Source organism: Antedon bifida, chromosome 6, assembly GCF_963402885.1.
Source record: "Antedon bifida chromosome 6, ecAntBifi1.1, whole genome shotgun sequence".
Taxonomy (NCBI): Eukaryota; Metazoa; Echinodermata; class Crinoidea; order Comatulida; family Antedonidae; genus Antedon; species Antedon bifida.
The window spans coordinates 7,370,853-7,387,814 of record NC_136231.1 but is presented as its reverse complement, the minus strand read 5'-3'; the positions used below and the strand labels follow the sequence as shown (position 1 = coordinate 7,387,814).

Here is a 16,962-nt window from a genome sequence, read left to right as displayed (position 1 = left end):
ACTTTATGTGACAAAAAAATGTGATGTGCCCATATATATCACTACCATATATGAGCATCGCTACCATTTTTGGTCACATCACACTTTTTTTGTCAAACTAGTTTGATGTAGACAGAGCTTTAGAGCAAATAACCAATAAAAGTAAGTTTAAACAAGATGGGCATTTTAGTAGATTTGGTTTTTTTTAATTTAGCCCACCTATATGACCAATTCTCTGTACTATTCCACATGGCATGTCCATGCAGTTTATCATAATAGGCAAATGTTTCAATACAGTTCACATGTGTCACATGTAACCCCTGTATCACATGTGACCCCTGTGTTACAGCTAAGGGTGGGTTAGGCTTATCACCTATGATACAAATATCCCATAGCAAAAAAAAATTAGTAGATTTAAGTAGTCGTAAGTAGAAATAGCTCTATTTTTAGTAGCCCTAATAGTTTTTAAGTAGAGCTTTTTATCTCGCCTACTAAGGATTTTAACTCAATGAGTAAACAATGGAATGACTACTTCCCAGCTATATAAAATAGATAGTTGATTAATAGTTACTGGCTATTAATTATTTGTTAACAGTCTATTAATAGGTTATTGGTAGCCCTAGTATAGCTATTATAAGTAGACAGTTGATAGATATGATACTCATAGATTTCTAATAGCTATCTGGTAGTCCATATCTATCTATTGTATAAAATAGATAGTTTATTAAAAGTTACTGGCTATTATCAGTTTGTTTATGTCTATTAATAGGTTGCTGGTAGCCCTTGGTATAGCTATTGTAAGTAGACAATAGATAGATGTATACAACTGTGTTTCTCACAGATTAAAAATAGTGAAAAATCTATCTAATTCTATTAGTGGGGATTTTGAATTATGCTAATGAGGTAAAACCTATTAGGACCTATCTAAAATCTGCCTAAAATCTACTTATTAGTAGGTACCTTAATAGGTAATAGAGCTATATCTATTAAGGCGATAACTTATAAGGCTAATAGATATAGAGCTATATCTAAGACTTTTTGTTATGGGATAGCACTGTATTACAGAATGTTCCTATGATACAGGGCAAATTTTAGATACAGTACTAAGTACCGTCTAACTACATTTACTTAGTGTGGTGGACACGCCTTTTGATTTTAAATTGCTAATAATTTAGAAAATGAGAAGATTACCCTCATTGCATACTATAATATGAAAATTTGTAAATGACACATTGTGATGACCTGTGTGTGGTATGATGTACAATTGTGCACGTGACATCACTGCCATTGCAATCAGTCGATACTCATTAAACTTCCTATAATTTATTGATGTTACATCTGAATGTATTTTATGACACTAGTCTGATGTTTAGATAATAATCTTGCATTTAGAAATACATTCAATTTTGCAAAACAAAAAGATCTACTGAGCATTCCATTTTATTCAATTGATTTGTTTATTTTGTTTTAAACATTACCTAATATTTAATTAATTCTAATTATGTTATTTTAATGTTTTTTCTTTGCAGGCATTTGCAATTTTTTGTGGACTTGGCATAACAAACACACACATGTATGAGAATGCTTGCAGAGCTGTTGCCAAGCAACGTGTTGCTTTAGAGGTTAGTAACTTGGTCTAAATTCTAATTTTAAGTCAAACTATATATTTCCTCCATGCTCAAACTCACTCATTATTAGCACTCAGAATTTGATTATTTATTTATTATTTGTAGTGTATACCGACATAATATACAGACCTCTTAAGTCTCTTGGTAACAGGAGTTTCCCTATATTTCTCCAGCTAAATGGATACAAAATATATCATGGTAGTGCATAAATTTACCATTACAGGCTGAGTTTTTCTATTAGTTCTGATGGCCTCTCTTATGGCTTAACTTGGTAAGCCAGTCTTGTCGTACATCTTAACTGCCAAACTAGTTACTGAATCTTGAGATAAAAGTCTTCCTTCTCCAGGGTACAATTCTTTAGGCAGTTGCATGGGTCATTTACCATTTCATATTTCTTTTAAAGTGATTTCTAATGTTTACATCGCAAGCTGATAAATTATCTCCCGAAGGTATTATAGACAAGATACTGTAGCCTTTAACAGCTATTAATTTGAGCAGAAATTGATTGCAATAAACAAAAACAAAAAAAACCATTAAGATCCACTAATCAACTTCAAACACAAAAGTATCACGCTCTGTCTAATATATCAAACTAGTTTGACAAAAAATGTGTGATGTGCCCAAATATGGTAGTGATACTGTTGTATGACATCATCATGTCCATATATGGGCACATCACATTTCATCACATAAAGTTTGAGCTTAATACATTTATCTAAGCAAAGTACATATAGTAGTCAATAAACAGTGTGTATGATTTACTAAAAACTGCAGTAGCAGTAGACAAAGTGTCATTCGTTCCTAACCTAATTTCAATTACCTTTTTTTTGCCAAATGTTATTTGTATTGCTAACTTTTTATCAAAATATTTTTATTTTAAATTAGCATTATGGGATGAGGAATATTTTTCAATAAAAATATAGTATTAATATCTACTGTAGAATATTTTAAAATTATATATACATCATCATATCATGAATATCATTTGGTATCAATGTTTTATTTTACAGACACTGTCATACCATGCTACTGCTTCTCAAGAAGAAGCACTAAGACTTAAGGTAAATGTAGTCATATTAAAATATCATAAAAATCATAGGTGAAACCTGGGTGAATAAATAAGCATGAACTTAAAACTATATGGCCATACTGCGTTGAAACACCGGTTCTCGTCAGATCACCGTTGGGCCCGGTTGCGTTCTGGATGGGAGACCATCTAGAAATAGCGGTTGGTGTTATATATACACCAGAGAGTGATGATGTGATGATAATATCGGACTAGCATGTAATAGGCATGGGTTCGATGTTATCTCTACCATACTAATTGCATCCTTAGGCAAAATGCTTTACTCTCATTGCCCCATGGGATGTCATTGTCATTTGCCCCATTGGTCCCGTGTACTTAGCAGAGCATGTTAAATAACTTGGTACAGTATTCGAAAAGAGTAGGGGATCGTCTCCCGGTGTACTGATCTGGTAGGTGCTGGCTGCTGTGGGTTCGTGGAAGGCCTAATTCAAATTTCCTGAGTTTACAGTTAAGCTTGAGGACCAGAATAATACATTTAAAGATGTATTGTCCCCCCAAAACATGAAAAATGAAGATTAATTAAATCAGACTTTGAATGTTATTTTGTAGTTTTAATCAAGTTAATCACTTCCGTAGTAAAAAAACGTTGAAAAAAATAATGTTTTCACTTAAAACAAAATAAATGGTTAAATTCAACCAAAAACCCATTGGTTGGCAGCCAATTTGACAATTTTTTGCTTTAAAATACAGTTTCTTCAGGTAAATACATTTTTTTCGATCCAATTTTTGGTCAAAGTGGATAACTATTATGTTACATTAAAATGGCATATTAAACAAAAAATTTGTTAAGAATTATTTTTTCAGGGGGACAATACATCTTGAACATTCACAAGCACTCATCAAAATGTTTGATGGAGTTTTTAAGTAGACTTTAAGTAGAATTGTTGTATAAACAATTTTTGAGCTGCATGTCTTACTGACTTGGTTACTAGTTTAACATTTAATAGCTGTGTTAAATTTAATTGAGAGCAGCTTTAATATTTACCCATAATTACTAATAGTCATGATAAAATCTTCCTTTTTTGATCCAGTGTAAATGCACCTTTAATTATTAAGCCCTGTCTACAATATCAAAGTTTGATAATGTAGACAGAACTTTACATGTAAACAACCTTTCTCATTATTTCACTCTGTATCTTTTTCTTTACAGAAAATGTCTATCCCGTCAAATACTGAATTAGGTTTGTCAAAGTTCTCATTCAATGAACTCAGGTTTACAGAAGATGATATGCTGATCGCGGGAATCCGCATGTTTCACGAATTGGACTTTTTTAACAAGTTCCGAATAAATTATGAGGTAGGTATTAGAAGATTGTAAATGCATTGATTGCTTTGCATTGATGGATCCATGTTAATAAAGTGTATTTCAATGTTAGCCTTGTCATATAATCTATTCTCCATGTTTCTATTTTATAATACACTACAAACTTTATGTGACAAAAACATGTGATGTGCCCATATATGGACATGATAATGTCATAGCACTACCATATTTGGGTATATCACTACCATTTTTGGGCACTTCACATTTTTTGTCTCATAAAGTTTGATGGTGTAGACAGAGCTTTATATATAGTATGTTTAAATGGAAAATAAATGATCATCTAATCATGGCAGAGTACTTGGGTGGTTAACATGCTTCCTTACCAATGCCATGGTCCAGGTTCAATTCCTATATTAGTCACAGTATTAAATTCTTCACTAGACCAATAACAGAGCTAGTGGTAGTACCAAGTCTTATTGTAGCATGCTATCAGGGCCGTAGCCAGCCTTACTGAAATTTTCAATTTTCGTGAGGTAATTTCCAGTATGATCGTAATCAAAACAGTACTGGGTTTGGTCTCTACTAGCGTTCCTGTTCCCAACTAATCCATTTATAGAAGGGTTGATGAAGCAAGCCTACCCGGTGGAGACTATAGTTCAGAGATAGCGACTATACTTCGTCTTTTGTTGATAGAAGATTGAAATATTTATTAGAGATAGAGTATACGATGTTTGATTATATTAGCGTAGATGTGTGACTATATTTTTGCATAGTATAGGAATGGTTTGGTTTGGTTTAAAATTGTCTTCATGCACCCCAATTCCTCAGCACAGATCGTTATATTTTATAAAATAATTATATTTAAATTTGCCTTGTCTGTTTCTAACCTCTCACTACGGCCTTGGTTATGTTGTACCTGCTGTCTCGTGCGTGTTACAAAAAAAGCAAATTGGTTATGCATTGGTGAATTCAGCCTAAATATATTCTATTATGAATATTTTTCTTATATCATTTTCAGATTTGATACATAACATGCATGTATATTTTATTGATAGTACTATAGACATCGGAATATCAACTGAACAAGCCACATTTTGTCCAATATGATAAGACTGATATATAGTTAGTTTTAGAATATAGGGCTACTCTTGTAGCTTCCATAATAAATGGATGTAGTAACTAAACACAGTGATAAAATGACAGGGTTAAATGGACCAGAACACCAGAACCAGGGAAGAGTGAAATTACATGTAATTTAGCTCTTCCCTGCCAGAACTATGGTCGAGGAGTGTCTCAAACATGCTTTTGTATAAATTTTATACGCATCCAACAGCGAGTAACTCTCTAATTACAGGATGGATAACTATTTAATAATTTATTGTGCTTATAAATAACAGTCTCATTTTGAAGATTAGCGAGTGGAGTTGAAAGAGTCGTGAGTTACAAACCTGGCACTAGGTCAGGATTGAACCCAGGTCCTTGGGATTGGAAGGCAATTTCTGATACTATGGCAGTGGATTGCAGTTCCCCTGTATTATTACTAGACTCAACAAAAGGATTGATCATAATTAGGTTACTACTCAGCAGATCTTATTGTTGATGTGCATTGAAAAGTGAAATGCTATCAAATGTGTATTGGTTGGTATACAAAAATGTAAACTTTAGTGTGGGCGTAGTCTCATTGTAACTAAGCTTAACCTTTAGCAAATGGATATACCACTTGTAAATAATTACATTTATGTAAATATTTGGTATTACTTTCATTTAAGTTGAAGATATTTGTTTCTTTCAGACAATGTGTCGGTGGCTACTGAGCGTACGAAAAAATTATCGCAATGTGACATATCACAATTGGAAACATGCATTTAGTGTGTCCCAAACAATGTTTGCAATTCTTAAAGTAAGTTATTTTATTTATTTATTTATTTAAGCTTTCTTTATTCTGAAATACACTTTCAATACAATGTACTGATTTCCAAAGTGGTTCAGTTCTTAACTACATAAATGTAAACAAAATACAGTATATAAATGGACAAAAGAAAATATAAAATTAAACCTAAAATTATCAAAATAAAATTAACACAATTAAAGTAAGCACATTTAAAGGTAAAAACAGAAATAATTGAGATTTTTAAACAAGATAAAAGAAGTTTTGATCATTGAGCATTAATTAGATTTAGTTTTAATTAAAATTAAAGTTTTGAAATTTGTGATTTGAAAGTTGATACTGTCATATAATAAAGATCATTTTTTATTTTGTTAGGTAGGAAGTTCCATAATTTTGTAGATCTGTAATTAAAAGTTCTTTTACCTTGAGTATTATTCCATTTAGGTATTATCAAAGTGTTGTATTGTTTTCAATATTATTACTTATGACAAATAATATGTATTTCTTCTTATGGATGAAATATTGTACTAAATCCACACTGTAGTGGACTATAAACAGTAGGTTTACATTACATATATATGGTCTGTGACAGAGTGTGAGATTTACCAATCCTCCATGGTAATCCCCTACTCATTTGAAAGTACAAGCAAAGTCAGATCACCAGTTATTAGTCACTGTCCTTATCTGAGAACATGTGAGTGAGTGGCCGAGCAGTTAAGACAGTGGAACCGTATATTATGTAGCCCTAATCTTGCCATATTAACATCGGCAAGACTTCGAGGCTCACTCACTCCATGCTTCTTGTGGAACGAGTCTTCTTGGATAAGGACTATAAACCGTAGGTCCAGTGTACACGTCTAGCACATGTGCACTTTAAAAAACCTAATACATCTTTTGGGATGAGTAGGGGGTTACCCAGTATAAATACATAGTAACAAACAAATACAACACCAACTTATTTTACTATCAAAATTATTGTCAAGTGCCTTGAACTCAATATCAAAATTGATTTACCACACTGTGATGCTGACATTTTTTTTCACTGTTATATTTTAGACCGGTCAACTGTGCAATGTGATTTCTGACCTAGAATGTATGGCACTCTTAGTCGCATGTTTTTGTCACGATCTGGATCATCGAGGTACAAATAATAAGTACCAGATAATGTAAGTATAATTGATTGACAATACTTCTGGACACAGAGGACTTTAGGACCTGCATGTTATAAAGTATTCCATAAAATGTAATAATGACTGTAATGTATATTCAGTTATTTGAAACTGATTAAATACATTTGTATCAAAATAGTTAAAAATAAGAATTTAAAATTGAGTTGATATAAATATGTATCACTGACAATACTTTTGAAAGGTATAAGGTTATTTGTGTTATTCAATAGCACATCACTTATATACATTCTTTTGATAAAACGCCAACATTTCTTTCAATTGCGCTTATGATCGATAATGAAATTTCACAATCCAATCTAATATGAATGCACGAAGTACACAAAATATTGCTGTACTATATTTCATAAAACATGTTATCCACCTAGTACATTCAAGCTTCAATGATTACACAAGTTATATTCATAAACCATGCCTCACTAGATTTTTATTATTATTATTATAAAGCCAGACATATTAAGCCATTTGATTAGCTACTCAGCGTGTACATATCATTTTTTCAACCTGCTTTCTATGGATTGCAAATTTATGTAATTATGGTGTGTACAGTGAACAGGGAATTAATTAGCATATTATATATTTTTTCTTCTAAATATCCATATTAAATAGATGGGTATTGATGTTCTAGTCTACTGTATACAGAATACTGTATTTCTTTTATACCTGTTATGTACTAACTTATCTTTAGCAATTACTATTACTAAATTTGGTAACAATGAAAAAGAGATGTTGTTTAGTTTATAGTTCTATTTTATTTAATAGAAATATCAACAATATATATCTTTAAATAGATGTCTACATTGGTGCCTTTTAGTCTTCGGTGTATATTCAATCATTCATTCATTCATTCATTCATTCGGGCACTGAATGCTTGTCCGTATACGTACATACTGATGTGACACTTTTGTTTTTTATTTATCTGTTTCTCTATATCTCAGAGCAAACATAATTTCTATGTATATTTTATATGCAAATGACAATAAATGAAAGTAATTTTCCACTGATGAATGAATGAATAAAATAAAAGTTAGCCTGAATTATCCAGGATTTCCTGTATTCCCTTTTATTTCCCTTTAGTCACCATGGTTGCTCTTTATCCCAAAGGTTGCCATTTAAACTGCCCTGTAGTCAACATGATGTCCTGCAGTCTCCATGATTGCCTTGTTGTTTTCCTGATTGCCCTGTAATGTTTGCTGAATCCCAGTTTGTCAAATCCCAGTTTTCTTCAACCCTCATCCAGTTTGCATAGGATAGCTTTCAACGTGTGAAATTTGCTTGGCTGCTATGCGTACACCTAGGTGGCCTAGTGCGGCAGCCCTAGCCAGGCTCATAAATTTGACATAGTTTTTAGGGGAATAAAAAAGACATTACAAAATACTGTGGTATGTAAGGTAATATACTTTATTAATTATGCCATAAATGTTATACATTTCGTAGAATGAATTATTATTATGTTTTGATGGTTTTATTACAGTTAACAATCTGAGTTGTTTGGTTATTTCCATTTGGAAAACTGGCCTAGGCCTAGAATCATTTTTACTCTCCAGTATAGCCTTTATTGTTTTCCAGGACTACCCTATACTCTCTACCCAGTGAAATAATTGAAGTTTGTGTATTTTTCAGGACTGAATCATCGTTGGCACAGCTGTATTCTACGTCTGTTATGGAGCATCATCATTTTGATCAGTGCATTATGATCTTAAATAGCAAGGTAAATCTTAAAGGCCCATTTACACTAGGACGATAATGATCAACGATAAATATACAAATATGCATTTTCCATACACAAAGTTTTCATTTTAGAACTATAGAATAACCATCTATGCTTCCTTTGATGAAAATGATATTTTCACACATCCAATCAAATGACGTCATTAGTTAGAGCAATAATTTTGTGACAATACAATTATTGTTTTTATTTATCATGACATCATGTGATTGGAATTTTAAAAGTATAATAATAATATGCTGTCAAAGACAGCATAAATGATTATCCGATACCTTTCTAAATTTCTTTTGTTTTATGTAAAAAAAATGCATGCTTATATATTTATCAACGATCGTTATCGTCCTAGTGTAAATGGGCTTTAAAAACTAAAAATTAACAGAAAAAAATAGATGTCGTAATCAGGATGTTTAAATGTTATGTCTGTATTGTGTTATTTATGTTTAGTATTCATCATCAGTTGACTATTTATGTTTATATTACAGTAGAATGATTAAAATGATTACATATTCACATTCCAATATTGGAAAAATAAACATATATAAATAATAATAATGATATAAAATATAAAAAAACAAATGCCACTTAATTTATCACATAGGAGTACTTAAAATATAAATTTGTTGCATAAATACATTCTGCTGAACTTCAAATTGTAGGGTTGCGAAATATTTAACAACCTATCTCCGGAGGATTACTCACAAGTAACGCGTCTTGTAGAACATGCAATACTCTCAACAGACCTGGCTGTTTATTTCAAGTAAGATTTTTTTTTTTAGTAGTGACATTAGTGTATTCATCTTGTGATTATACTGCAAATAGTACATACATATACTGTAGGTCCTGTTTCTGCTGCGAAAAAAAAAGATTAATAATCGTGTGAATAAATTAACTCCAATTTCTTGACAGCAGTTTCAATAACCGGTTAAATTGCAGCCTAAAAATAACGGTTAAAACAGCAATTGAATCAGTGTTGGAACACCATTTAACCGGTTATCGCTTTTACAACTTTCAGCTGCAATGCAAAATAATGATTATTTGATTGACAGTTGTATAGTATTGTGAACGTTTAACGCCAGATTGCATTGCATTTTGGGTATTGTTAACGTTATTAGTTAATGCCAATCACAAATTTAAACGGGAGCAGAAATGTGGTTAGCCTAAAAATTATATTTGTGAAATATACGGTTAATTCTGCGTTATTCAACGGAAACAAGCCCTTATAGAAAGATCTCATTTACACTAACAATCCAACACATGATTGGTTATGATCGACATAAATTTTTTTTTTTAATTCCAGATCAAGAGGAGATTTTTTTAACCTAGTCAAATCAAAAGACTGCGATTGGTGTGATGAGGAAAACCGGGAGATTTTGCGAGGCATGCTGATGACAGCTTGCGATGTGTCTGCAATCAGCAAGCCGTGGGAAGTTCAGAAAGAGGTTTGTGCAAGCAATCAATTAAGTAAAATATTGAATACATATTAGGCGTATCCAACTGGCATTCGTAAACACTTAAGCTCTGCCTACACTATCAAACTTTATGTGGCAAAAAAATTTGATGTGCCCATATATGAACATGATGATGCCATATCACTACCATATTTGGGCATATCACTACCATATTTGTGCACATCACACTTTTTTGTCAAACTAGTTTGATAGTGTAGACAGAGCTTTACATTGAGCTACTCCCACTGCTCACATATAAACAGCAAGTTTTTAGGAGCTAGATCTGCTGGTTATCTGCTCAGAAGAACCCAGTCGAATATGCCTACAATCTTAAATATAATATATAATAATTTTATTTTTATGGAGACAAAATAAATGAAATCAATGAAATGAAATACGAAAGCATCAACGCCATTTTTTTGTTTTTGTAAACTTTACTACTCATGAAAAAATCAATATACACAAAGGTTTAAATATATTAAACCTAGTTTAATAGTATAATCAATTCATTTTATTTAAAAAAAATGCTAATATGATTTTTTTTTAATTTATCCAATTGATTTTTCTATTGATTTGCCACTGTTGAAAGGCTGTGTAAAAGTTTATATTATTCATAATTGTATTTTTTTTCTGTTTTCATTGAATTGCTATAAAATTCACTCACAATTTTGTCATTTCTTTTCCTCTTTTGTTTGACATTTTAGGTTGCTGAGCTTGTGTCTGGAGAGTTTTTTGAACAGGGTGATTTGGAACGAAAATTAAATGTGGAGCCAGAGGTTTGTTTCTCTACAGAATTGTTTATTTTATTTCAAGTGTATTTTTTAGGCAATGACCAAGCATTACCAATTGTAAATTAATCACTATCAGATAGGTGGTAAATACCCCTGATATGAGCTATTTGTGAACCAGTTCACCGGGATAACCCCTACTCGTCTCAAATTAATTTTCTCCACATGACAAACCGTACACTCATTGATATAGAGTCCTTATCCGAGAACTAGAAGCGAGTCGGCCTTGAACCCATGCTGATATTGTTGGCTGTTTAGGCCCCTGCCCTAACTGCTCGGCCATTTGGAAAAAAAAGACTGAAACACCAAACAAAGACTATATACCATAACAAACATGAAAAGAGTTTCAGTTTACTAAAATGTCACTGGTGTACTTGATCACCTGTAGTAGTGAAAAAAGTTCCTGATGGTTGAAATGACATAAAATGGCCCTTAGACTTGGTTCCTACTAGGAGGACGTAAACGCAACGCAGCCGTATTGACCAATGACAAGCAACAGTTCGAATAATCCATCGCTTGTGATTGGTCAACTCACATTGCGTTACGTCCATGCATTGCGTGCTAGTGAGAACCAAGCTTAAGAGGAGGAGCATGTTATTAAATAATGTAAAATCTACCTTAAAGACTTTATGAGCTATATAAATCCACCTATTTGTTTTAAAGGATATGATGAACAGAGAGAAACACCATCTCTTGCCAAAAATGCAAGTTAGTTTTATTGATGCAATATGCCTTCCAATATATAAGGTATGATATTATAATTTTCGTTTTTTATTCTATAAATGTACTAAGATAATTATTTGTTACTTGGCAAAATAGAATTTTGCTAAGTATAGTACTTGCTTTCTTTGTTTAACACGATAGCGTTCACAATTTTTAAGTTATCGTCCTGAATGTTTTGGTGTTAATAGGTATATTCTTACAGAACATGCCTATTGATTTTCAGGAAAATTGATGTATTGGTCACGTCACAAAAGCTTATTATATTAAAATCTGACATAACTGTATCTTTCATATGAGATATTAAATGCCCTCTGTATTCCTACAACCATACCAAGTTGAAAACACCGGTTCTCATCTGAACACTGCAGTTAAACGTGGACCGAAATATCAAGTAGTGAGCCCTCTCTCTCCAAATATAGTTTTCCCAGATTTTGCCAAGTACTTCACTCAGTTTCTGAGTGCTTTTATTTACTTGTTTTTTATGTTTAGTATCACAGTACTGGTTTCAAATACAGTACACACATATATTAAAGATAAATGAATAAAGGTATAAATTCTCTTATAATATCAATTTCCTTAATGTACTTATTTTTTTCTATATATTAGGCTTTAACAATTGGTTTTGAAAAACTGTATCCATTGAAAAAAGGTACTGAAGAAAACAGGGAAAACTGGTTGAAAGAAGGAAGAAAGGGTGGAATAAGCGGCCTGAAGGAAAAAGGAGTGACGGACGAAAAAGACGTTGACGAATCAGAGGCTAAAAGCAGCAGCAAGCACTAACTATACACTGCATTTGGCAGTGAGTCTAAACTTAAAGTACTAGATATTTCGGTAGAATCCAGTAAGAATCGGAGTTCATCAAGAAGTTGTACATAGTTACATAGCAGATACAACATGTTCTTCTTGGTTGAATTCTTCTGGCTGTTTATTCAAACAATAATTTTGAAATTGTATCTATGAATAAGGGTTCTACGTTAAATATATCATTATTATAATTTAGAATTGTGTTTTCGTTTGTTTTATATTAAATATCAGATTGTTTAAAGAAATATTAAGAAGTTTTAAGAAATAATTGTAACTACTGATCATCGCAGTAATCCGTAGAATCTTTTCGAAACAGGGTCAGTACACTTTTTTTTAGCAAACCGGTTAAATTTAAAACTTTACTGTGAACTTTTAACATTTCTATTTTACAGTATTAACTAATAATACCACTCTGAGTGTGAAGTTTGTTGATTGTGGTTGTCAAATAGAGGTTTAGAATGTTTGAAGGGCAGATTATTATATACTGTTAGCTAGGCTAGATTGTACCAGAATAAAATACAGTGGAATCTCCTTATGCATTAGAGGAAAATATGGTTCTTTAATGGAAACATGAAGTAATTGCTGAATATCTACTGATGCACAAGGAGCTAGTGGTCACTATAATAATTATTCCAATCTAGAATTTCCACTGTATTTGGACTTTTTATGGTAGTGTTTAAAAAATACTTGACCAATGCATATCAGCTAAGTTTGTGGTAAAACACTATTTATCTGATAAATATAAATAATTTATAAATAGCATGAAATAGTTCGATTTTTAAAGAACCAAAAGCAATATTGTAAAATGCATTTTCAAAAAAGTATAGAATTGTCAGACTTCTGGTAAGTATTAACATGGAGTAATTATGAATGTGTGTGTGTGTGTACCAAAAGTGCACATCAACAGGTATGTGTGATAGTTTATGTGTATTCATACAACTTGCATTATTACAACAAGTCATATATTTAAATACATTTTTCTTTGTAAAACTTAATAACCTTTACATCATTTCCACCGTGCAATGTTTACAATGTTTAAGTTATTAATTTAAAAAATATCTATTAGGATGGTGCAAAAATGGCAGAAAATGGTAGATGCCGAAATATGGTCATTTTTGTATTGTAACACATTTTGTATATGTGAACTAAAGTGCAACCATAGCACATTCACATCTCCACCAGCCTATGTTCAGGAGTATCTTTTTTTTATAGTTATTACCAATAATGCCTGATAAGTTGCTAAAACAAAAAAACAATTTGGTCCAATAATAGTGATTCAACATTTTAAACCATGCCAGAAAATTATTTTGGATGTTTTAATTGAATTATTTAGCCACAATTTGCCTCCTGATTACCTCACATGCTAACATAAACATTTTACTTAAACTTAGTTATATTTCTCACTGTTTTTTTTTTATTTTTGAAAACAATAAAACAATTTTTAAGTTCTGAAAAATTATCAAAATTACTAAAGGACATTTTTCATTTACGGCTGATTTTGACGATAAAAGAACAGTTTGAGGACAAACGGTTATTTGTACATTTTTCTTGTTATTGGACGACACTGAATGTTTAGCATTTATAGCGATGTAGTATTAATTGCAATTTTAAAAATTATGAGTCAATTATAAATAAATACTATTATAAAATTCTTAAGGATCTTTCAGTGAATTGAATGCAAATAATAATTAAGCCTTAACATATATCTACTAATCAGTATCTACTTTAGATATGTATGTATGTATGAAATAATCTATCGATCTTGTAAATATACAGTTGTACATTGTTTTACCTATACCACAGAATAATAGGATAACTTATTCTTAAATTAACTATTTTAAAGAAATGTTATGTTTCTTAAGTGTGTGATGTTTTCTTGGTTTTATTCTTTTAAATGGTGCAAAACATATTAGCTATGTAATATTATTTTGATTTTCGTTTGTTGGAGTTTAACATTTATTATAGTTCTACTAGTGGTACTGTTTTAATTTCTATAAAATTATTTATAGTTGTTTTTTGTTGTTGTTTATTATTGCAAAAAAATAATAATATATTACATATCATATTGCCTGTTAACATTTTAGTTAATAGTTTAGTTGTGTTGAAATATTCATAAAATAATTGTAATTTGGATTAAGTTATATAGTTTAATCATCATGTTTTATTATCAGACAAATGTATTTCTAACAGTCAATCGGATGGAACAGAATTTTATTAAGATTTTATAATCTTGTAATTTTCTGTTTGTCTCTAATTAAAGACCACTTTAATAGGTATATATTCTTTGAACATCTATGAAGTCTGCTCTGGTGAATAGGCAGCTTTAGATTATCGACAATCTGGGACCTGGGCATTAGTTACGTCATTTTAATTCATTGTGTACATTATGACTTTTCTCTTGACTCCTTGGTGGATTCTAGATCAATGACCAACATCGGTCCTAGGTTGTTGAAAATCGGCAACAATTGGTCCTTAATTAGAGTGTCTTATTTGAGAGGTCTTTATGGAATAAGAACAGTATTTCATTTTAAAACGCTTAAAACATGTCTTAGTTAATTTTTATTTTAAAATGTTTAAAACATTAATTTAATGAAAAACACACTTGGTGCACAGATATATTCAGTATGTGTTTATAGTGTCCATTAATTTTTATTATCTATTATATTATCATCGCATTATTTTAATTGATTTCATAGCCACTTCTTTGCTATTTCTTTTTTTTTAAACTGGAATTATTATAAAAATGTGATTTAATGACAAAGTTTGTGCACAATTCCAAGTATGTTTTTTATTTTATTTTTTTTCCAATTAATGTTAGTTATTTCATAATTATACACAATAGACACGTTTCTCTCTGTTTACATTATTGATATTGTAGCAATTCGATACTTTGTATTCAATTAGTATCTGCTCTTCTAATTGCAGTATACCAATGTATATCATTTAGTCTACTGCTAATTGCAGTATACCAATGTATATCATTTAGTCTACTGCTAATTGCAGTATACCAATGTATATCATTTAGTCTACTGCTAATCAAAGACCATCTCAATGTTTTTGCATACTGTATTTAGTTCATATGAAATATATATATATATACATAATCTAATTCGGTATACTTTTAAATATCATGTTTTTGATGCAACTTTTAAACATTATTATCTGGTTTATAGTTTAGAATAATTTGAATAATATTGGAAAATTTAACTAAGAACACTGTATGTAAAATATTACATTAACTTGGTTGGGAATTATCTATGATAAACTGTGCCCTCCTGTGTCCAGTCACTAAAGAACATTTTAAAATACCTACATTTTTATTTATTTGACCAATAGATTATACCAAAGATAAGTTTATGTGCTAGTCTGTTTCCAAGTTTACCCCCCCCCCCCCCCCCAACCACTTTTTTTTTTCCGTTATTGAAACTAAGAGCACATTCTTTAAGATTGGGGAGGGGTTTAACCTTTGACCTTTATCCTTGTGAAGCTTAATTACGAGTCGAGTTAAATATTTTTTCCAAACATGCATTTAACCCTCTATTTTTTATTCCTGTTCTGTAGATTGGAGATTCGACAGTGTTATTTTAACGGTGCTTTTAAATTTATTTATGTTATGGTGATAAAATAGTATTAATGAGTTTGCTTTTGTTTTTTATTAAATGGTTTAATAACTATAGGTCTACCCTCCATTAGATGGTCCTCGCTTAGTGCAATCAGTGACGTCACAGGATTATTACCATTGATATTATTTATTATATACAGTATAACATTAATGAATTATTAAGTGTAATATGTTCCACTGTTATTTTAAGTACTCAGGTGGTTTTTTAGGGGCCTACTTCAAACAACTGCCAAACGAACGCGACAAGTAAAAGACATGAAAAGTATGTTTTGGGATATATCTGCATTAAGTTAACATTAAGAAAATTACTGATTTTTGTACCTATTTATAAATGAAAGCATTATTATTAGTATTTAAACAACAATAATGGAATTGTATTTCTTGTCTGATATGTGGTAGATGCATATAGCTATATTTATCTTACTAGTAATTATAATAAATAGGCCTAATAATAAATTAAATAATAATGATAATTATTATAGCCATAATCACAGCTATTGATTACGTTTGCTTCCTTTGGTGTACACTTAATTTGCAATATTTGAAATAAACAAATTATAGATAGATTCCAACATTTGTTCTTATTTTTATGTTGCCTGAAACTTTACCAGACGGTAGAGGGCCAAATGCGTTTTATTTTTATGTTGCCTGAAACTTTACTAGACGGTAGAGGGCCAAATGCGTTTTATTTTTATGTTGCCTGAAACTTTACTAGACGGTAGAGGGCCAAATGCGTATTATTTTTATGTCATGTGCGCGCTAATTATACTACAATACTCACAAATTCTGTTCATGCATCAAACATCAAATCACAC

General features: G+C 31.0%; 1 protein-coding gene across 3 annotated transcripts in view; it reads left to right on the top strand.

Annotated features, from left to right (window-relative positions):
- The window catches only part of LOC144845570 (dual 3',5'-cyclic-AMP and -GMP phosphodiesterase 11-like), an 87,490-nt gene extending 70,771 nt beyond the window's left edge, over positions 1 to 16,719 (top strand). For 2 of the 3 annotated variants that reach the window (XM_078702994.1, XM_078702993.1), the window contains 11 exons: positions 1,509 to 1,601; positions 2,618 to 2,668; positions 3,845 to 3,991; positions 5,751 to 5,858; positions 6,903 to 7,012; positions 8,657 to 8,744; positions 9,419 to 9,519; positions 10,060 to 10,201; positions 10,915 to 10,986; positions 11,662 to 11,745; positions 12,328 to 16,719. In XM_078702994.1, coding sequence (XP_078559120.1) covers positions 1,509 to 1,601; positions 2,618 to 2,668; positions 3,845 to 3,991; positions 5,751 to 5,858; positions 6,903 to 7,012; positions 8,657 to 8,744; positions 9,419 to 9,519; positions 10,060 to 10,201; positions 10,915 to 10,986; positions 11,662 to 11,745; positions 12,328 to 12,501 — 1,170 coding nt within the window. In that variant the 3' untranslated portion in view covers positions 12,502 to 16,719. The remainder of the gene's footprint in view (positions 1 to 1,508; positions 1,602 to 2,617; positions 2,669 to 3,844; positions 3,992 to 5,750; positions 5,859 to 6,902; positions 7,013 to 8,656; positions 8,745 to 9,418; positions 9,520 to 10,059; positions 10,202 to 10,914; positions 10,987 to 11,661; positions 11,746 to 12,327) is intronic. The other variant, XR_013612570.1, reaches the window with a different exon arrangement.
- The last annotated feature ends 243 nt before the right edge of the window (positions 16,720 to 16,962 follow it).